Below are 23,799 nucleotides of genomic sequence, written 5' to 3'. Positions count from 1 at the left end.
TTCACTCTTCCATCTTTTCTATGTATATGTACATATATATGTATTTATATATATTTACATATATACTTTAGATATATTTTGTATTTTATATAAACTTTTCTGGTTACTTCCTTATGGAAAATGCCTGGAAGTGGAATTTTCAGGCAAAAGTGCATACCTTTTTAAAGCCTCCAATGCATGTCGCCAACCAAGAGACCTTCCAACTTGGACACCTACCAGTCAGATGTCAGATTGCCTGTTTTCTGTCATCCTTGTCACTGGTATGAATGAATTTTAAATGAATGGCTTAGTTGGTCTGGAAAGCTCAGCCTGATGAAGTAGAACTCAGTGTAAAATCAGTCTCAGAGGGATGGGCTGTTAGGGAACTGCATCCAAGTTCTCCAGGGACCTGGACTTGGTCTTGCTCTTCCTTCACAATTCTCGCATCCCAAGCCTTCTGACTTCAAGCAGCTCTGCCGCCTCATGTGTGTTTCTATCCAGGAATGTCATGCTGGTCTCCCTGCTTTAGTTGGACCTGTGAGTTCTCTAGTCCACTGCCTTTTCTTTTTTCCCTCTGGCTGGGCAAATTTCCCACCAGGCTTCTGTATTGAGGATGCTGGGGTGTATGCAGACTAATGAGGCTGCCAACATACAGCTGAGTCAAATCTTGCATCAGAGCCCTGGAGTTGGATCCAATACAACAATTTAGTTTTCTAGGCTTAGTTAAGACTCTGATTACTTCAGTGGGAGTGAAAATGCAGTTTATTAGTAACTATGACATTTGCATTCATATGTCCAAATAAATCTTGAGATGTTTAAAATTCTGTAAGTTAAAGCTGTGCATGAATTACATCAATTATTTAGAATACGCGTATGTCATCTCTAAAGCTGACTTTTTCATTCTTAGTTGTTTTGGCAAAGAGGAGCTGTTTCTATAAGAGAAGCAGATTAAAGGCCTGAGAATTGAAGACTTAGGATTGTTGTTTTGTTAAAATGGACTAGAATACAGACAACTGTAGGCAGTACTACTTAGGGTGTCAGTGCTCCCTGGAAACAATCATCTTGTGCAAGTGTATTTTTTCTGTAACCCCACAGAATCAATTGGGTATATTATGTCCTGTTATTAAATTTAAGGCAACCTTCAGAAGTCTCTCTATTCTGCATTTCTGTCTCATGAAAGTATTTTTTAAAGATGTTGAACAATTGGTTTTCCTTCCCTTTGTGGTTCTCTTTTAGTTTCTTTGTCATAGTCTTAGAAATCAGGTACTGAGATCTGTGGGAATTTATGTCAAAAATATTTAATACACATTGTGGAACATAATGCTTTTGCTCATCTTTTCATTTCAGCTGCAGCTGGTAATAGCATGTAGGTTCCCTAAAGCTTCCTTTGTGGGGTGGTAATTAGGTGATGCTTCCAGGTGCATAATCTAGAAACCTGGTTCCTGGTGGCACCATGGGTGAGAGAACACATTCATTTGTCCCAACTGTGTGACCAATGCCTCATTTGTCCGAACTGTGACTACAATCGTAGTTTCATGGTTTCTGTTCATTTCCGGTATATGTGGCTCTGATCCACGGCGCTTGGGACTTCCCTTTCAACACTCAGTTGCTTGGGAAGAGCCAGCAATGAAAACAAGAATATTAAGGGGGCGTATTCGCATTAGCCACGGAGTGATGGAAAAACAGGCTCAGCACCTGTTTGCTTGCCTTCTCAGTGAGGTCAAAGTTCCCTGAAATAATATTGTATTGTATATGCATGGATTTCTGCACATGGGACAATTCTGAAATAGCAAAAATGTGATACATACCCAAAGATAAAAAATAACCCAACGTTGGGTATCATTTAAAAATCATTAATCTAATAGCTTATCTTTTTATTTTTTATTTTTTATTTTTTATTTTTTTTTAAATTTATTTATTATTATTATACTGTAAGTTGTAGGGTACATGTGCATAACGTGCAGGTTTGTTACATATGTATACTTGTGCCTTGTTGGTGTGCTGCACCCATCAACTCGTCATTTACATCAGGTATAACTCCCAATGCAATCCCTCCCCCCGCCCCCCTCCCCATGATAGGCCCCGGTGTGTGATGTTCCCCTTCCCGAGTCCAAGTGATCTCATTGTTCAGTTCCCACCTATGAGTGAGAACATGCGGTGTTTGGTTTTCTGTTCTTGTGATAGTTTGCTAAGAATGATGGATTCCAGCTGCATCCATGTCCCTACAAAGGACACAAACTCATCCTTTTTTATGGCTGCATAGTATTCCATGGTGTATATATGCCACATTTTCTTAATCCAATCTGTCACTGATGGACATTTGGGTTGATTCCAAGTCTTTGCTATTGTGAATAGTGCTGCAATAAACATACGTGTGCATGTGTCTTTATAGCAGCATAATTTATAATCCTTTGGGTATATACCCAGTAATGGGATGGCTGGGTCATATGGTACATCTAGTTCTAGATCCTTGAGGAATCGCCATACTGTTTTCCATAATGGTTGAACTAGTTTACAATCCCACCAACAGTGTAAAAGTGTTCCTAATTCTCCACATCCTCTCCAGCACCTGTTGTTTCCTGACTTTTGAATGATCGCCATTCTAACTGGTGTGAGATGGTATCTCATTGTGGTTTTGATTTGCATTTCTCTGATGGCCAGTGATGATGAGCATTTTTTCATGTGTTTGTTGGCTGTATGAATGTCTTCTTTTGAGAAATGTCTATTCATATCCTTTGCCCACTTTTTGATGGGGTTGTTTGTTTTTTTCTTGTAAATTTGTTGGAGTAGCTTATCTTTTTAAATGATGGATTCCGTCTGTTTTCCTTGTGCTTATGTTGAGTTTGTAGCTAATGCAGTTTTTTCTTTTTTCTTTTGTTTACAGGCTAAACATATTTTTGACTGGTATGAACCCATTCTACTTTCATGCAGTAAATGTAATTTTGCACTGCTTAGTGACTCTTGTGCTGATGTACACCTGTGATAAAACTGTCTTCAAAAATCGTGGACTTGCTTTTGTAACGGCATTGCTTTTCGCTGTGCATCCTATTCATACTGAGGCGGTAAGTGTAATTGGATCTCAGTGAAATAATATGAGTATGTGTGTGTATGTATATGTGTATACACACACACATATATACATGTAAATATGTGTGTATATGTCGATATGTGTGTATATAGATATATACATGTAAACTAAGCTGATCTTTTTTCCCTTTCAAAACCACATGAATTCATTCTACTAAAGTGTTTGTCTTTATATATAAATCATTTTGTTTGACAACTTTTCCTTTTGAGTGTTCAAATTGGTTTTATTGCACCTCTTGGATTTAACTGCTTTTCTAAATAACTGCTGTTATTATTACAGGTAGTAATAAATGGCCACAGTTTGTTCAGTTTTGTATTTGCAGATAATTTAAGTCCTAATGTGTTTTAAGCAGCAAGGGCCATTTGAGACACTTAGCGTGCTGAGTCATTGTTCCTGCTCCACATTTACATTTTACCTTTTCTCACCCTGCTTTATTTTATAATGTTTGTTATGCAGAACTGTAAGTGCTGGGGAAGTACTAAAAAAAGTTAGACTGACATTCTTCAAGTTAGAAAGACAGACTTAGGAGCCTTATGTATTGTTTCCCAAGTTACTTAATAGGAAGGGCAGTTATTGCGTGGGTGATGAAAACTTTACTTTAACAGGATTGGCTGTGTGTGGTGGCTTATGCCTGTAATCCCAGCACTTTGGGAGACTGAGGCAGGAGGATCACTTGAGGTCAGGAGTTCAAGACCAGCCTGGCCAACATGGTGAAACCCCATCTCTACTAAAATTACAAAAAACTTTAGCCGGGCGCCGAGGCGGGCACCTGTAATTCCAGCTACTTGGGAGACTGAGGCAGGAGAATTGCTTGAACCTGGGAGGTGGAGGTTGCAGTGAGCCAAGATTGCACCACTGCATTCCAGCCTGGGCAACAAAGTGAGACTCCGTCTAAAAAAAAAAAAAAAGTGTTGATAGCTATGGCCCTCTTTAAAATATTTATTTAATCATTCCATGAATCAGATGGCATTTTAAAGCTACTTTGTGTCCCAGCTCGGTGAACACAGCTGGTTTGTTTTATGTGCATGGCCAAGGGTAGATGAAAGCTTGATAAGAGGTCCATGGGCACCACAGTTTTATAAGACTCTTTTCCAGAGCCTCAGCTTGCATCTCTCCGGACGCTTCCCTGAAGCTGATCTGCCTGAGAACACACCTGCAGTAAAGATGTCATGGTGGTTCCCTTCTCCCTCCTCTGAATTCAGAAGTGACATAGTTGTCATGGGGATGCATAATCATATGTTTATTTGAATTGACACAGAAGTCTGATTTAACCAGTTGGTTTGATGAGGAAGACTGGTTTGCCAGTTAGGCTATATGATGGGCATTTTCCACCAACAAAATTCTAAATCTGTAAGCTCAAAGTTTTCACAAAAATATATGTTGATTGGGTGATGAAGAAAGATCACTTTATTTAAAAAATTACATTGTGAAAGGTCATCTTCCCAACTCTTTGTATTTTAGACTGAGCAAGGTGACTTTAAGTGGGCGAGTATGAGGCATAAGTAATAGTCCTTTGCCGAGTTTCAGTAAAGCCGTTCTGCTTTACTTAAAAGACATTGTGACAGTAAATGACTGTAATGACAGGTAACTCTAATGATGGCCATGTTTAAATTCTTTGCTTTTGACCAAATGAAAGGAGGACCTGATTACATTGTCAGCTGCTAGATCATTAAAAATTATGTAAGGTGATAGATCATTATGTGATACTTGCCAATACCTTGGAGTTCAAAGAATAAAGTCATTGCTGTAACAGGTCTACTTCCATTTTCACTTATTTATGTGAACAGCCTATGAAGATGAAAGCTAGGAATAGCTGGTATTAATGCTGCCTGCTGTCATAGTCTAGCACAAGGTAAGATTCAGCCACGGACAACTGAACTTACTGAAAAGAAATCTGCTATACCTAGGTTATTAAGAGGTGATTTTTTATATTTATTAATTATTTATCATTTTATGCTTTATTTATGATATATCAAACATCTGTGAATTAACAATAATTGGAATAGTAACACAAAAATTTAAATTTTAACACTTAGAGGCTTATGGTCAAAAGGAATTTAAAATATAGATTTAATTGTATATATTTTTATTGTAGGGAGAAGGATGATAAATACAATATTTTTAAGCATAACTATGTAATTTACAAAAATGGTGAGGGGGAAATACAATGAAAGTATGAGTTCAAGGAGAAAGGGTATGAAGTGTCTACCAATTAAAGAAGAACCTATTCATGTTTGGATAAATGGAAGATGATGAGCTTCAAGTTGCTATAGTGTTCAAATTCCATTTGGTAGATTTAATACAGGAACATTATGGCCTCATTTTGAAATGTCAATATCTACAATGAATAGGCAGTTAGATCCTTTCAAGTATTTAAAATTATGATGAAAAAGTTTTGATATGAATTGAAAAAAATCAGAGAGAGACTTAAGTTTTTAATGTTCTTTTTGGATAGAATATGAAGAAAAATAATCAAGGACTACTACTAACTAGACATATAGAATATGTGATGCTGGGCCAATGGCATGTTATACTCTAAAACCATAGACAGTATTTTATTTCTGACAAATAATTCTTCATATACAATTGGAAATCTGTGCTTAGAGCATATTGGGGACAACTACTGCATGAAAGAACAAATGAGTAGGGCAATAACAGTTTCAATTCAGAGGTATCAGAGAGAGAGAGTGCATAAAACACAGGCAGCCTTTGGCAGTGTGATCAGGAACTGGTTAAGGTTGGTTCCTAAGAAAAGAGGAAAATCCTATTAGCAAAATGACCTTCAAAAAAAAAAAAATAGTTACAACAAGCTTTTGTACTAATCGAAAAAAATCCATAGTAACAATGAAAGGGACAGAGGAGTCTGAAAGCTGGGTATTTATTTAGGGAAGGATGTTAGGGAGGGTGCTTACATTCATAAGGTTATGAGGGAAGCGTAAGAAGGAGGCAGAGAAATTTAGCCTACAAAACAGTTTACATGGCAAAGTAAAATCGGGGAACTTATTATTTAGTCATAGATTTCAATTCAAGTTTCTAAGTAGGAGGAGGACAGAGAAATAGAAAAAGAGATGTACTTTCCAGAAGATATAGAGATAAATCATTAATATTATTATTTGAGACAGGGTCTCACCCTGTTGCCCAGACTGGGTGCAATGGCATGTTCATAGCTTGCTGCAACCCCCCTCTCCTTGGCTCAAGCAATCCTCCCACCTCAGCCTCCCCAGGAGCTGGGACCACAGGTGCTCACCACTATGCCGGGCTTTTATTAGTTTTTTTTAAGTAGAGACAAGGTCTTGCTACGTTGCTGAGGCTGGTCTTGAATTCCTGAGCTCAAGCAATCCTCCTGCCTTAGTTTCCCAAAGTGCTGAGATTACAGGCGTGAGCGACGACACCTGGCCCTGATGAATTATTTTTTCGAAAAAGACCTTGGCTTTGTGGGAGAGGGAGTTACTGGGAATTATCGCCTCTTTATTAAAGAAGAACAAAAATTGGATCATAAACTATCTCAGGAAGGATGGAAATTTTAAATTTTTTAGGTGGGATTTAATTTGAACACACTGATATAATTAAGCATTTGCTTTATTAATTATGTAATCAACAAATAGTTAATGAATACAGTGTCTGCAAAGGATTGATTTCAGGACCCCCAAAGACACCAAAATCTGAGGATGCTCAAGTCCCTTATATAAAATGCTGTAGTATTTGCATATGATTTACACACATCATCCTGTATACTTTAAATCATCTCTACATTCCTTATAATACTCATAATTTGCAAATAGTTGTTAGACTATATTGGTTTTTATTTGTATTATATTTATTGTTGTACTTTTGTTACTTATTTACTTACTGAATTTTTTTTTTGATCATCAATTGGTTGAATCCAGGGATATAGAACCTTTGGATATGGAGGGCTGACTATACTTGCTTGGTGTAAGGCATTCTACCAGGGGAATATGTGAGTGAATAGCAGGGTCCCTAGCCACAATTTCACAAGCTCATTGAAAAGCCAAAGAACATACATATAAATAGATACAAGATAAAGCAATATGTTGTAACAAAACAAGAGCCCTAGCAGAGAGCAAAATTATGTTTAATTTAGGACAAATTCATTCATTTACTCAATTTATTCAATCTTTCAATAAATATTTAAGTGGCTATAATACAGTGATGATAATAGAGTCACTCAGTGCAGGGGTATAGCAATAAATAAGTCAGACCCAGAGCTTTCCTCACTTAAGCCTTTGAGATTATTGGAATAATTTCCTGACAGTATATTTTTTAGGAAATTTATGTTTTTATGAATCCTGAATCATGAGAAAAATCAGTAGAGACACTGGGAAAATGGAGGAAGTTATTTTAATTCTTCTATGATAGTTAAAACTTAATCATTGTAGAGACGTTACAGATTTACAGAAATGTGCTTAGGTCAAGTTGAGAGCAAGCGCAGGAAACGCCGATGCATGGAGTTGAAGGTTAAGTTCAACATTTCAACAAGAATTGGGATAGGAGGACTTAAGAGAAAATTAGTTATGATCTAATCAGTCTGTCTGGTTTGTAGCTGTTGCTATGTGTTAATTGTGTGTTCCTGGCCCTGTCTGACATTAATGGAACTCATTCTTGCAGATAAAATAAATATCAATAGCCTTATACATATAGTATACTTCATACAAATCTTATTGGTGGTATTCCAAAAGACAAGTTTCTACAGCAAATTAACACCTAATTTGAAATTTCTGCCTGTGATTGTGTTAACCTTGCTAGAGGATCTGCCGTTACATTATTTGAATTCTCTCCAATTATGTTCACTGATGTTTCTCCCTCCAGTGTTTGAATATTTGTTAGAGGCTGCAGTTCCTAGGTAACAGCCACCATGTTGGTAACGGAAACCTGTAGTTTGAGGCTAAAATACATGCTGGCCATTTGCATACATTTTTCACTAACCATGAACTGACCAATTGCTTTTGTACTTTCCAGCACCCTAGAAAGACATTGTCATAAAATCAACTGGCTCCAGTTTAATGTTCCATCTTTGCTTCCCATTGCCCCTCCTCACTTCTTTATTTACTCCATGCTCTTCATCACCTCAGGTCTCCCCTTCCAGAAGCACTCCGTGTATCTCTAGACCTCTCTTTCTCTGCCGTTCTTGTATCCTCCACCTGCAAAGCATTTTTGTTCCTTCCCAGGCCTAGGCTGCGCATTCCCTCGCCTTGAGCTTCCTGAAATCCCCCTTGTCTATGTTTAAGTCACAGTTTACATGGCCAGGCCTGTGAAGCCTTCCTAGATCCTACAGTAAAAATTAATCTCTTCAGTCTTCTCTTGGTAATGGTTTCTCCTCTTATGATGCATGCAGTTTCCTTGTGTGCTATTTAATATCCTCTTTTGACTCCCCACCAGATGTTAAACTCCTTGAGGCTGATTGTATGCTTCCAACTGGCACAGTATATAGCTAAGAGGAGGCACTTGGAAAATGTTTGTTAACTGGAATTAAACACACACTTACTGAACATGACAATATTGACTAATTGAATCACAATGAATGGCTGGTCTAGATATACAGTAGTTAATGACTATTATAGCACCCATTTTTAGATATCTAGCCTTTTGCCCCAAATACCTCAGTTCCACAGGGGTATAGAATGCATGTTTAGTGGTTTGGACTGGCAAGAGAGCCTATCAATGTTACACCAATATTTCAACACCCTCTTTGAGCTTCTCCTGCTAGGGACACTACATTCTTTATATCTGGGCACATCCAGCTGGCACAGTCTGCTGTCGCCTCTTCCAAACTGGCTGCAATGCAAGAAGCCGGGCTGCAGGACGCCTTTAACACATTAGTTAAGCTTGCTTAGCTTGTGATTGCCTCATTCCAACTTGCTACACCCAGTAACAGCTTGCAAGTCTTGCTGTTGGCTACATCAGTTGTGCTGTGATGAGCACCCTTCTCGGTCCAGATGCCTAGGCTTATCTCAAGACTGTTGCTGGTGAGCTGGGCTCTCTGTTTAACCTTCAGGAGGATTTGCAGGTGATGCTGAGCTAAATGTTCAAGGAGGTGGTAGTGTAGTCTGAGCAGATCTGGGCTTACAGGTGACCCATATACACTTCCGCTTTACAGACTGAGAGTCTGAGCTGAGCCTTGACATTGTGGTGACACCACACTGTCACTGCATTCGTCTCTTGAGTCGTGCAGTCTTCCTGATTTGGTACTCAAGTTCCTTTTAGATTAACAAATCAATGAACAGCATGTGACACAAGCAGCCACGTCAGGTAATAGCTTTCAGCTCTGTATTGCCAATGGTATTCTTTGGCCATGTCCAGGTTTCTCTTAATGTAAGTAGGACTGGAATTTTTCTCAGTATGTGACTTGCTGTCTGTCCATCTGCGTGTGTATAATTGAGTTATGTTTTACGCAGATTTTAACTAACAGATACATTAGATTATCTAATAAAGTTTGCAATTAAGATACCGTACATGTAAACCTTAAAGTAAAAAGATGATTTCCGTAAGCCACACACGAAAACCTATCTCAGTGTTAAGAGTTCCACCCCCTTTCTCTGAAAAAAAAGGGCGGGGTGGGGGAGAGAAAGAAGTGCACCAGCATTTATCCAGCAGGCCCTTTATGTATATATCATCTCATGAATTACAACCACCCTGAGAGAACGGGTGTTACACACATTTTAAACATAACAAAACCAAATCTCAGATGACAAGAGCAGTCCACATTCAGACTTTGAATGATTTACCTCCATGCTTATTTTGTTTTTAAATTTTTGAGACAGGGTCTTGCTCTGTCGCTCAGGCTGGGACGCAGTGGTGTGATCTCGGCTCACTGCAGCCTCTACCTCCTGGGCTCAAGCAGTCCACTCACCTCAGCCTCCCGAGTAGCTGGGACCACAGGTGCACACCGGGCTAGTGGTTTGTGTTTTTGGTAGAGACAGGGTTTCTCCATGTTGCCCAGGTTGGTCTTGAACTCCTGAGCTCAAGGGATCTGTCCACTTCGGTCTCCCAAAGTGCTGGCATGACAGGCGTGGCATGAGCCACCGTGTCCGGCCACCTCCATGCTTGTTTACTGCCTCTCTTTCATGGCTGCAAAGCGTGCTCATTGCATAAGGATGCTTACAGGTATATTTCCCAGAAAACTGTTTTCCTACTATTAATTGTTGATTGATTCTTTAACACACCATAGACCTCGGGTCTTCCGTGATGTGGGTGATACTATTCCTGTGCCTGAAATGTCAGACCAATTCATCTCCCTTTTGAACTGTTCCTCATGATTTACCTCTTATGGTACCTGTTCTTTGGAGCGTCTTTAAAAATCTATATCCCATTTTTCCCTTGACTCTTTTATTTCTTGGATTTAAAAAAAAAGAGAGAAAAATGCATAGATATCTTATGTAGCAAAATAGTGTGAACATTTATAAAGAGTCATCTGTTTCCCACTCCTCTTCCATTTCAGTCTTTTTCTGGAGTAATGCATTTTTTGAAATAATTTCAAACTTAAAAAATATGGAGAATAACTGTACACTCCCTGTCCAGATTCACTAATTTTTCACATTTTCCCACATTTGTTTTATCACCTTCCTCTCTTTCTCTCTCAATATATAAAAATGTTATTTATTTTCTGAAGCATTTGACAGCAGGTTGCACAATTCATACCCCTTTATACTTTAATAATTTAGTTGTATATTTTCTCCACTCTTCATTAGTCTCCTTTAGCTTGAAACAGTCTTCATTGTCTTTCTGTAATATAATTTATAGATTATAATATAATTTAGAATTTATATTAGAACATGTAAAATAACAAATGTTATTAACATGTTATATTGCAATATATGGTTATAATATATTCTATAAGTATAATATAAATATGTAATAATGTTATACAATTTATAACATATACTACATATAATTTATAGATATAGCATATTATATTAAAAATGCATAATATACAAATACTGTATGATATATAGTTATGTGAAAATGAAGAATGAATAATGTATAAGTAATAAATATATAAAATATATGCATATTATATGTGTAATGCATTATACATATAATATATAATAATATATACAATATTATAATTGTTAGATTATAATGAGTTATAATTATGAATCATGGTGTAATGTAAATTAGAATAAATTAATATGCAATAAAATGTAATGTTACAAAATATTGCTACATGTAAAATTTATAATTTGTTAGTGTAATATATATTTATTTGTATTTTTATCGAATGTTCCTCATCTTGAGTTTCATGTTTTCTCGTGATTCTGTTCAGGTTATATGTCCCTTCTAGAATACTGCATAAATGATAGTTATGACGGTTCCTTCAAGAATGGTGATTTTAATTTGATTCCACAGTTAAGACATAGTGCAATATAACACATTTTTTCCATAGTGCTCTTTTTAAATATTTTCATCTAATGATTAGTAAATAGACACTTTGAAGTTCTGCTAATACTTTGCACCTCAAAAACTTTCATGCCCTGGGTTTAGCATCCATTGATGTTTTTGATGTTTCTTGCTTGCTCCAGTCTTCACTCTTCTGGCAGCAAAATGGTTATTTTCCAACTCCACTGCTCCCTCCACATTCATTAACTGGCCTTTTAATGAAGGAAGAGGTCTCCTTTCTTTCCCATTCACTTGCTTGCTGTATGTGTGTAGGTACATTTATATGTATCCATTCATTCGTTTATATATATACAATTACGCTTTGCTTAACAATGGGGACATGTTCGGAGAATGAGTTGTTAGGTGATTTTGTCATTGTGCAAACATCATAGAGTATACTTACACAAACCTAGATGGTATGGCCTATTGCTCTTAGGCTACTGTACTGAATACTGTAGGCAAAAGTTACACAATGGTAAGTATTTGTGTATCTAAACATATCAAACATAGAAAAGGTACGATAGAAATATGGTATTATAATCTTGTGGGACCACCATCATATATGTGGCTTGTTGTTGACCTGAATGTTGTTATTCAATGCATAGCTGTATTTATTATTCGTATGGACTCATGGATTTCATTTTCAATGGTTTATAATATATTATTGTACTCATTTATTTTAATATTCAAATTGCCTTAAGTTTGTTTGGTGGGAGCCCCTTGTTGCTGGCTTCTATGCCCTTTTGACTATCATTTTATAAGCATTTTCTTACTTTCTGACACGAGATGATCCAAGCTCCTCTTGAATTTCCCCAGCCTCAGCCCTGGTATCAGCCAGTTTTCCAAAGAGCCGGTGTTCTCTTTTGTGGGGAAATAGTTTGTGGTTAGTGCCAAGATGGCCCATTGCTTCTGAGGTTTTATGTTTATAGGCCCTTTCAGTGATAGAGCTAAGAAAAATATGCACACATGTATACACACACACTTGCACACACATATACTCGCATATAGCAATCATCAGTTCAAACTCATTCCCTTTCTTGTTTGTTTTTTTTTTAATTTTTTGAGACAGGGTCCACTCTGTCACAGAAGCTGAGTGCAGTGGCACGATCACAGCTCACTGCAGCCTTGACCTCCATGGCTCAAGCAGTCCTCCCACCTCAGCCTCCTGAGTAGCTGGAACTACAGGCATGTGCCATCATGCATGGCTAATTTTTGTATATTTTTGTAGACATGGGGTTTTGCCATGTTGCCCAGGCTGGTCTTGAACTCCTTAACTCAAGTGATTCGCCAGCCTCGGTCTCCCAAAGTGCTGAGATTACAGATGTGAGCCATCCTGCCCGGCCCCATTTTTGTTAAAAGTATTGATTCTCAATTTACTTTTTTCTAGTTCTCTAAAAATATTGTCTGCTCCATTAGCATTATGGTACACAGTAGGACACAGTGTCTGACTCTCAAATATTGCTCAAAAATTTTTTTTAATAAGTTAATAAATGAATAAATTTTGATGCTGTGAATTGACGCTCTAAGAAGAGAATTTAAAAATAACGTGTGGAAATCTTGCCCCTTCAATCCTCTTTTTTCCTTACATAAACTCATTATTAAATATAATTGATAATCAGAGGTGCTTAGTCATATATCAGAACTTGAAGAACAGTGAGTTTTCTATGTTATATCTTTCATTTGTCTAATAGCAAATATATTTCTGTAATGTATTTGTGTAATGGTTTTCTGAAAGTAATTGTCCGAGGTTTTCATTTTTTATTATTTTAACTTCCAAGGTGGCTGGGATCGTTGGCAGAGCTGACGTGTTAGCATGTCTGCTGTTTCTATTGGCCTTTCTCTCCTACAACAGGTATGTGTGGCTAAGAGTGCCCTTCACTGTGATTGCAACTGTGCCATGTGTGTAGACTGTGAGCATGTGCCTGATAGGAGAGAGGCTTCTGGTTGTGAAATGCTCAGTAAGCTTTCTAGGGACCAGGAATAGGAAACTCTCTCTTTATCCAGTGCTGGGCCGTTTCTCTTTCAACTCGGTTCTGAACCATACTGTAGCACCTTAAAGGGATTGCTTTCCCAGTGCTGAGAACCCAAGCACTTGCTTTTTCATTCCTTTTACTTATAGTTTCTTACTGAGAATTGAATTTGGAATTTTAGCTCTAAGCCAAAATGTAGTTGATGTAATGTTCTCTTTTATTTGCCTATGATTTGCTTAATTTTTCCTTTTCATTTTGGTCCTAATTTTTTTCTCTTTGTTAGCCTCACCAAAGTAACTCAGAGCTTAACATGACAAAGCTGAGTATAAAGTAGCATTTCTTGACTGTAGTTTTCCAATCTACATATAGTTTCATCAAAAGACAGAAGTGTTTTGCGTTGGGAAACTGAAAAGCCTTAAAATAATTTCTCATTGTATTGCACCTTTACCCTAAACCAGTCAGATTCTCATCTGAGTCACGTCATGTCCATATAGCGAAAGGAGTGGATTAAAAAGAGAATGTGAATGGGGGCAGCTCAGAGCATAGCCTGTAATATGGTTTGGCTGTGTCCCCACCCAAATCTCATCTTGAATTGTAACTCCCACAATTCCCACGTGTTGTGGAAGGAACCTAGTGGGAGGCAATTAAATCATGGGGGCGGATCTTCCTCATGCTATTCTTGTGATAGTTAGTAAGTCTCACAAGATCTGATGGTTTTAAAAATGGGAGATTCCCCGCACAAGCTCTTTTTGCCTGGTGCCTTCCATATAAGACATGACTTGCTTCTCCTTGCCTTTCACCATGATTGTGAGGCCTCCCCAGCCATGTGAAACTGTGAGTTCAATAAACCTCTTTCTTTTGTAAATGGCCCAGTCTCCAGTATGTCTTTATCAGCAGCATGAAAACAGACTCATACAACCTAGAGAAAGGGGGCAGGTCAACCATGTTGCTCAGTTTCATGGAGAGATGCCTGATTAAGCATTTGGTGGCCCTGATCTTTGGATCAGTTCATTGACCTATGGTCTTACAAAACCCAGTGACTGAGGAACACTGTTCTAAACCAGTGGCTCTTAATTAGGGGTGATTTCCCTCCTCCTCCGAGCCATTACCTCTTCTACCTGCAGGAGACATTTGGCAATATCTGCAGACATTTTTGGTTGTCACAGCTGAAGAGATGCTCATGCATTTACGGGGTAGAAGTCAAAGATGTTGCTGAACAGACATTCTGCAATGCACAGGACAGTCCCTACAACAAAGAATTATCTGGCAGAAAATGCCAGTGGGGCTAAGATTGAGAAACCTGTTACAAACCAATTTAGACCTTGGGTCAATGATGAAATGAATTAAGTCTTAGGAAGTTTTGTTTAAAGGGTAGAACATTTTCTTAGCATAGTGTAAGTCTTCTTCTGATCCTGGCTTTGTAACTTCCTACTACATTCTTGATTGTATGATGTGGTGTCATGAAACCTGAAAATATAAGCCAAAATTTAACAATTAATTATTTCTTGTTTACTGTGGCATTAGAATATAAGTAATAATTGCTTTGGAGTTTAAACTTGTTCTCTAGGCCTGTTCTGTGTGGTTAATATATTTGGGGGCATGATTAGGCCTGCAGTGTATCCATATCTGTATGATAATGAGCCATGTTATTACAGATTGGTTTTGCATGCCATTCTCACTTTCAGAAATTTGAGCTATAGACCAACTCAATAGAAATAAATGCCTATCCACTACAAATTCTGTGTATAATTTTATGCAATTATTCTAAGACATAACACTAAGGAGAAGGTGTCTCAACTACAGAAATATTGGCCTTTACTTCCATGGAATAGGAGCCAATGGGTGTGATACTTGTTGAAGGGAACAGTGATGTTTCTTGGTAGGGGGCCAGCTCTGTTTTACAAGGTGAAACAAAGGTTTAGCAGCACCAGAGAGATTTTGAAAATCCTTGTTGGAAATTAAACTGAGAAAAAAATAAACTTTACCTAAGGTATGCTCATAGAAAATGAATTTAAAAATTTTGGCTGAATGAATTTAGCCAAAAGAAAAAAAAGGTTAAAATCATTGTATTTTCATCCCAGAGAGAAATGCTTATTTTGGCATATATATCCACTGGTAACTTTGTTTTATGTATGGAAGCATATAAAATACTTCACTACCATAATGATAATGGTGATATACACTTGATGTGTGACAAGTCATTCGTTTAATCCCTCCTACAACGCTGTAATCCCTTTTCACACATAAGGGAACTGAAGCTCCAAGAAGTAAAGTAACTTGCCCCATATTACCCGTTAATTAACTGCTGTGGTTAGCAGGGTATCCAGGGAACCTGGCTCCTGAGTTTATGCATATAGTTTAGTAACTTGATTATTCACTTAGAATGTATTCACTTAAACCTCTTTTCATGTGACTAAGTATGTCTCTCTGGTAGAATTTTAAATGGCTTTTTGGTGTTCATTTGTTACATACCATAGTCTGTGTATACTGCAATTTAAGTACCAAATTCAATATTGTGGGGATGAAGGCTCTTTAAGAAATCTCTACTCACCTGCTTAATTTCTTAGAATACAATGAAATTGACATTAGCCCTTATCTTTAAGAGGTGGTATTTCTAGCAGACCACATTCTTGCTTAGGTTAAAAGAATCTCCAACTTGTTTTTCAGGAGTCTGGATCAGGGCTGTGTTGGGGAAAGCTTCCCTTCCACGGTGTCTCCCTTCTTCTTGCTGTTCAGTTTGTTTCTGGGGACCTGTGCGATGCTGGTGAAAGAGACAGGCATCACGGTGTTTGGAGTGTGCTTGGTTTATGACCTCTTTTCCCTTTCCAACAAGGAAGACAAGTCGTAAGTCATTTTAAAGTTTTGATATCAAACGGCGTGTCATGGGCAGAGAAGAATTACTTAAAACAATAGTTTCCAATCTTCCATTTAAAAAATACAAGTATAACCCTTTATTAAATGTCATCTCACCTTAGACTGTCACATAATCAACAAGGCTTATTTCATTAAGATAAGTGCACTATATATGTTAAAATGCTTCACACTTTTATATAAATCATTGAGGACTATGAAGTTTTTGTGAGCCCCAAATTTGGAATTGAAAAGTATCTATGTTAATTGGAAGTTTATATTGCTGTTTTGTTTTGGTTGCACGCTGCTGAGAAAATCTTGATTCATAAAAATAGTGATTGCAAATGGTAACAGTTTTTCACAGCTTGCTTTGAATCCCTGCATTTGCATGAGGGTTATCCATCAAAGAGCTCTTGTCCTGCTCTTCTAACAATGCTGTTACCCAAGAGTTTTAGGAGGCACCCATTGGAATTCCACAAAGAGCCAGTCTACACCATACAGGAGTACATACACGTCATATTCAAATTAATGAACAACCTTGTTTAGTAGCCTAATTTATTTAAAAAATTTAAGGCACACTCATTTTATGTTGTGGCTTATAGATGATAAGAATCACTAAGGCATATTAAAAGTTCAAGCACATACTGTAATTTTCTTCCCCATCAAATCGGTAATTACCAGTAATTTTACAAGCAGACCCCATTTTTCAGTAATTATAAGGTCCTTACTTTTAAACTTTTAAAAGATGTGGCTAATTTATTCCCCCGCCTTATCAAATGAAGAATTTTATCTGAAAAAAAATCCTGCTTTTTAAATCTCATTTCCTACCTCTTTATACTTCTTGACATAAAGATAAGAGCAGTGATATTGAGTGGCAACAAACTGAGATGAGTCAGCAAATTCCGATCACCTTCCTGCCTGGAAGCGTGATAGTTGGGGATAATTTAAAAAGAGTGTAGTGCTCTGTTGGCTCTCAGTAAATCTCAGAGACTTATAAAAACATGGAGCCAAATAATTACTTTCACCCAAACTCATGCCAAGAAAACCGTGAGCCAGAGGCCCTCCCTTTGGTCTATATGAGGACGCCTTTCCTCCGTATCCTCTGACCGGTGGGAGTAACTGCATTGCCCAACTTACTTTTTAGGGAACAACCTGTAAACCCTTTTTCCACTTTCCTCTTGCATCTACCTTGTCTCAACCTCCTAACTTCTTTCTGCTATGCCTCACTGACAGCAAAAAGATAAGACAGCTGACTGAAGACGCACTGTCTCATGTGGTCCAGTCCAGAGCTATTTTACTGTTGTCATGAAAGTCATGTCTTCTCTGATCTTGGGACTCTCCAGGCCACTGGTTCCGACACCTCTTTCTTTCTTCTTCATGTAGTAACTGTTGAGCCAGGCCTTTTTCAAAAGGGATAATTGTCTCTTTCCTTTCTTTACCTTCATCATACTAAACGGCTAGAAATTCTTTGGGAGAAATAATACTGCTGATACAAGTCCCACAGCTCCGTCTGGGTCTTTTTTGTTTTGTTTTAAGAAACTTCTAGGCTGGGCGCGGTGGCTCACGCCTGTAATCCCAGCACTTTAGAAGGCCAAGGCGGGCAGATCACAAGGACAGAAGATCGAGACCATCCTGGTCAACATGGTAAAACCCTGTCTCCATTAAAAATACAAAAATTAGCTGGGCATGGTGGCACGTGCCTGTAACCCCAGCTACTCAGGAGGTTGAGGCAGGAGAATCGCTTGAACCAGGGAGCTGGACATTGCAGTGAGCTGAGTTTGCGCCACTGCACTCCAGCCTGGTGACAGAGTGAGACTCTGTCTCAAAAAAAAAAAAAAAAAAAATTAGCTTTCATATCCAGCAGTGCAGCCTAAGTGGAGGCATTCATTCTTTTCTTCATGCTTTTATCCACCCATTCAACACATACTCATTCTGCCTAACCAAGAGCAAGACAAATACGGTTCCTTCCTGCAAAGAGCATATAAGATGTTGGTGGAGAGAGACATTATGTAAATAATTCGATGAGTGATTGATTACAGTTATAAAAAGTGATAGGAAGGAACCAAAGGCTGTAACATGGAGACCTGGCCAAAAATGGGTAATATCACCTAAGGGTTGGCCCTGTGCTGGCACTGTGCCGTGTCACTTGCTTGCAACAGTCTTTATCCTCATTTTACAAAGGAGAAAACAGAGGCACAGAAAGGATCCTCCCCACAGTCAGCCAGCCCAAGTCGAGCCAGGATTTGGACCCATGTCCATGTGGCTCCAGATTCACAGGGTTGGCCGGGAGCACCATTGCCTCCAGGGAGGAACATATGACAGGGACTCAGGAGACCTCGCAGGACATCTGCTGCTCAGGCATTATGAGAGTTACCCAACTCAGAGGTTCTGAATATCTGGAGAGTCGTGGACTCTTGAGAATTTCACAAAGTTGTGTCCCCAGAGGAATGCACATATACACAGAGTTTTACACAAGCACCGAGAGGTCTAAGTACCCAGTCCCTACTTTATCTGCTGATTTTGAATAAACATCTTAGCACTAGGTGGTTCTTGAGATCTTTCACTGTATGATTCAGGAAGCAGGAAAGAAACAGTAATAGAAACAAAATGTTGCAAGTACTTTCCTACAAGTGCAATTTATTCCTAAATTTTAAGATTGGCACACATGGATGGAATGAGATTTCTTCTATTTGACATCATCTTTAGGAGGAAAGATTTTCAGTGAAAGATCAGCCCCTGAAAGTTATCTTTCTTTTGTAAAAATTCAAGATATAATTCCCAACATGCAGAAAATAACATTCCCTGTCCACAGTCCTTATCCTCTCTCTCCAGAGGGAATCACAATCCCAAATTTGACATTTTTCATTTCCATGATTGTTTCTAGGACTTTACTTCATATACACACATACCAGTGAATAGAAAAGTATTGTTTTACATATTTTCAAACTTTGCATAAATGCTATCACTTACTTTTTTTTTCATTTACCATTGGGCTTTTGAGATATATCAATGTCGATATATGTAGCTATATTTCATTTATCTTAACTGCTGTATAGTATTTAATTATCGTTATCCATTTTTCTGGATTTGGAATTTAGGTTAGTTCCACATTTTTGCTGTTATAAACTATGCTGCAGTGAAATCTCTGTGCATATATTCTTGTGCAAATACATGAAGCTTTCTTTCAGGCATAGCCGTGGAAGTGTAGTTGCTGGGCAAAGGATAGATGCACGTTGACTGAATTACATCCGGAGACATTGCTCCTGAAATGGTTCTAGCAGGAATGAGAATCCTCTTTGTTTCACTTTCTGACCATCCCTTGGTAGTATTAGATGTTTAAATTTTTGCCCATCTAGTGGTTATGAATTATATCTCAGAGAATTCACAATAGAAAAAATGTAATTAAAAATTGGATGGTTCAGCTATGAGCAATATCTTACAAGAATATAATAATGTAAATCCTTAATACCACTTCAACCAGATATTCTGAGACAAAACCTGTTTGGAGGGTGAGGGGTGAAGAAATGTGTGTATGTGTGTGTGTGTGTGTGTGTGGCCATCTAACAAAGACTGAGTTACAGTGTTCTATAGTAAGTCAATATGATAAGTTCTAAAATTGTAATTATGTTGTTTTAATAATATGGCAGTAAATATCAGAAACACAAGAGCTAAAGACTTGAGAATGGTTGTTTCCAGGAAGCAAGACTTGTGGGTGGGGCAAGATACTGCTATTGGTTGTTGCAAGCCTTGTCATTCTGGTTGACTTTGTTTTCCCTCAATTCCATGCACAACAGGAGCAATGGGGCCCTCTGTCCATGCAGCCCACAGCAGCCTGGGAGCCCCCAGCCCTCCTCACTGCCAGGCCATCCTCACCGGGAGAATGGGAAGCAGCAGCGGTTCCCTCACAAAGGAGCTTGGGGTGGCTGCCACTCTCCACTGCCACCAGAACCCAAGAGCAGTGGATTCCCAGTGTCCCCACGAGCTGTGTGGTCCATGATGAGGTACTGGGCTGGGTTTCTTGGTCCCTGCATGTTTTCAATGTCCAGCATCACCTAGTGCAGCCTGGGATACCTAGGGAAGTGAAGCACTGAGTCAGCACACTGTGACCTCCCTCTCTTCATGCTTCCCTCGTCACCCCCTTCTTTCTGTCCCCATTTCTCTCCCTTCCTCCCTTGTATTACAATGGATAAGAAAGGAGGAGTTAGAGGAAGCAGGTGGAAGCCCTGCTGCCTGCCTGTGATGAGGTGTGGGTCTGTGCAGCCTCAGACTTCAGAAGATGGGCGCCCTCCGTTTCCTGGGGGAGGAGAACGTTCTCCCTCCCCTTCTCCTGCCTCTGTCTGCTCTTTGTGTTTGATCTGAATTTATTGCAGTCCAAATATGAGAGGAAACCCAGAGGACTCTTCCTTTCTGAAATGTTTTTGAAGATGTATGAAAATCTTTACAGCATTTGACTGTCTTTCTTTTCTTCTTCTTCTTTTTTAAAATATTTTGACCTAGCCTTGAAAATTAGTATGGATTTATCAGCACAGGTGTTGCTCACTAAATTAGGTTGTCTCTAAAATATCTCAGGCCACGGGCAAGTCAGAATATAACAGATATATGTTAAAAGATAAACTTAGGCACATTCAAAAGCTAAAGAGTTTATTTGAGCAGAAAGTGATGAATGAATTGGGCAGCTCCAGACTGCGGGTGGTTTGGGGCTCCCCTGCTGGGGCAGGGTGTGGGGAAGCTTTTATAGGGCAAATGCAGAAACAGAGCAAAGGAAATATTTGATTGGTTAAAGGGGAGTAGTAGCCCTATGTGGATCATTCCAGTGGAAAGTCCCTAGTTAGAGGTTAGTTGGTGGTTAAGCTTGGTTTCATTTTACCATTTACACTGTGTTAGGTTTCTCTGCTGATGTAGGGATGCAGGGTGCCGGAGTCACCTTAGCCTAATGACCTCAAATTATCTTAACATATGGAAATTCCATTCATAGGATTAACACTTTACCACTTCAGATTGCTGTTGTTACTCTTCTGTGTAGTCCCTTAAAACTCCCTCTTCCTGCAGTCTTTGTTTCCAATTATTCTTGCCTTTGCCTATGTTTGTTTTTTTATCTTGCCCCGTTCATTCATTCTTTTGTTCATTCATCAATAAATATCTGTTGAGTGGCTGACAAGTGCATGTTCCAGGCACCAGGAGTGTCCTGGTAAATAAGAAAGACAAGGTCCTTGCTCTTGTATAGCTTTCCTTCTAGTAGAGGAAGGTAGACAAAAAGTAATCAACACTGAATGAACAATGGGAGTGCTAAGAAGAGAGTAAGGCAGGATGTGATGGGAGCGATGCCTTAGCCTGGGGGCATTTGGGTTGGTTGGCCAGGGAAGGCTTCTGAATCCTCCTGAATGAGGAGAGGAGCCAGTGAATATGTGCAAGGATCTGGCAGAGGGTTCCAAGCTTGATGGTCATGAGCAAATTGGGAGGAAAAGCGGTGAGGGCAGGGAGGGGGCAGGGCGCAGGTGAAGGGCTGTGCTGGCTGTGGAAGCAGGTTTGGATTTTATTCTGGGGGAATGGGAAGATGCTGGAGTATCTTTGTTTTTATTTTTATTTTTTAAGTATAGACAGATATGATTACATTTCTTTTAAAAACATTCCCTCTTGTCTCTTTGTGGTGCAGGCTGTTGGGGGCAATCATGAAGGAGGGAAAAAGGTTAGGAGGCTTTCACACAAGCTGAGTGAGGGAAAAGGGGTCTTAGCTGAGAGTCATGGAAACTGCAATGAAGAGATGAGGTGGATTTGAGATACATTTCTGATACAGACCCAACAGGACTCGCTAATGTTTGTGATTACGGGGAGAGGGAAAGGAAGGAAACAAGGATTTCCAAGTTTCTGGCTTAACCAGGTGGGTGGATGGTGGCATTAGTTACTAAGTGGAAAAATTAGGGGAGTAATAGGTTTTCCGGTGGTTAGGGAGAGAATAAAATCACAGTAATGCATGAAATTCCCGAGGAAAAGGGAAGAGAAATAAAGGGTTAAAACATTGAGAAAATCTTGACATTTTTGTTGAGGGCCATGGAGGAAAAGAAGGTGAAACAATTGGGGAAATTGTGAATTTTTTAAATGGAGGCTAAAGAGTGGAGGAAAATGAGTACAGAGATCACTGGAGATGTTCAAGGTGGGACAGAAGCTAGGCTGCCATGTGGCTATGAACTCGGTTAGGGCAGGTTCATGCCAGGGTGTCTCACAGATGTGTTGCCAGCTCCTGTCACAGTGTCTGGCCAATAGCAGCTGCTTACATATTTGTGACATGGATCAGTTGATGAGTGGATGATAAGGAAATGTTGGAAATTAAGCATAGATGGAACATTTTCAATAAATTTGCCAATGAAGAAATGGAGAAAAGGTTGTTAGTGGGAGAGAGGTTTGTTTTTTCTTTTCAGACGTGTGTGTGTGCGCGCGCGCATGTGTGTGTGCGTGTGTGCGTGCATGCGTGTGTGCGTGCGTGCGTGTGTGCGCGTGTGCGTGTGTGTGCGCGCACACGCGCGCGTGTGTGTGTGTGTGTGTGTATTCTTAGATAACCTGTAGAGAGGAGAGATGAATCATGCTGGAGCAGAAAGGGTAGGATGAAATATGAATTCCTGTGGTGTGCTGCTAATTGTTTAATAACTGGCTCTCCAAAGGAAGGGACTCCTGATTTGTAGTGTTTGCTAATGTAAGTACTCCCACTGTGGCTGATTTCAAACTATGAGTGTGACTTCACTGACCACAGAGTTGTGAGAGCTGTGTCATAGTCCACTGTGATGCCATGTTTCTACCAGACAGATGCAATAGACATAAATAATCTCCAAAGCATAGATAATAGCAAAGTGAAGCAAAAGCCAACTCAAGAGTAATGAGCTTTGAATATTTAGTACGTTGTTTAAAATATGACATATTTAATTTTAAGTTTATTTACTTTAATTTTTAATAATGGCTGTTTTTTAAGTCAGTGACTTGTAAAATTCCTAAAAATTTAATAGGCAGCTCTTCCAAACCAGTGTCAGCCAGCTCCAGAGCACCAGTGAGAAGTTCCCTCAGGAGGGGGGAACTACTATGTACCAGAAAGGGGGCTAGCATGTCCCGTATGTTATTCTATCTAACCACTGTGGTATCTCTTTTAGGGTAGATATTGTAACTCCCATTGCTATGAAGAAACTGAGGCTTAGAGGTTAAAAAACCTTGTCCAAGTTCACATAGTAAGTGGGAGGGTCAGGATTGGAACCCAGACTGTTTGACTCCTAAACTTGTGCTTTGACCATTTACTATGCTCTAAAGCCCAGAGTCCAGGGTGAGGGCTAAGCCTTGGGGAAGAGGCAGGGTGCTTGTATCATTTCTATGTGGAGCTGGCCTCTCCATTGAACTCTCAGCAGGTACAAAGATTCTTGCAGTCATCTCTGGTTCCACAAATGAGACACCTCTTGACTTGCTTCAGTATAGGGTATTGGTGCTAATACATTGAACTAGGTGACATGCTTTGTAGATGACTTTTTCTTTTTTTTTAAC

General features: G+C 39.0%; 1 protein-coding gene across 3 annotated transcripts in view; it reads left to right on the top strand.

The window, feature by feature from the left end:
• The window catches only part of TMTC1 (transmembrane and tetratricopeptide repeat containing 1), a 286,278-nt gene that overhangs the window by 14,982 nt on the left and 247,497 nt on the right, over positions 1-23,799 (top strand). For all 3 annotated transcript variants that reach the window (XM_025402401.1, XM_025402400.1, XM_025402399.1), the window contains exons 2-5: positions 2,864-3,041; positions 13,240-13,313; positions 16,099-16,275; positions 20,076-20,282. In XM_025402401.1, coding sequence (XP_025258186.1) covers positions 2,886-3,041; positions 13,240-13,313; positions 16,099-16,275; positions 20,076-20,282 — 614 coding nt within the window. In that variant the 5' untranslated portion in view covers positions 2,864-2,885. The remainder of the gene's footprint in view (positions 1-2,863; positions 3,042-13,239; positions 13,314-16,098; positions 16,276-20,075; positions 20,283-23,799) is intronic.

This window comes from Theropithecus gelada, chromosome 11 (genome assembly GCF_003255815.1).
Source record: "Theropithecus gelada isolate Dixy chromosome 11, Tgel_1.0, whole genome shotgun sequence".
In the NCBI taxonomy this organism is placed as follows: domain Eukaryota; kingdom Metazoa; phylum Chordata; class Mammalia; order Primates; family Cercopithecidae; genus Theropithecus; species Theropithecus gelada.
Note: the sequence above shows the minus strand (reverse complement) of the source record. Positions and strands in the feature narration are given on the sequence as shown.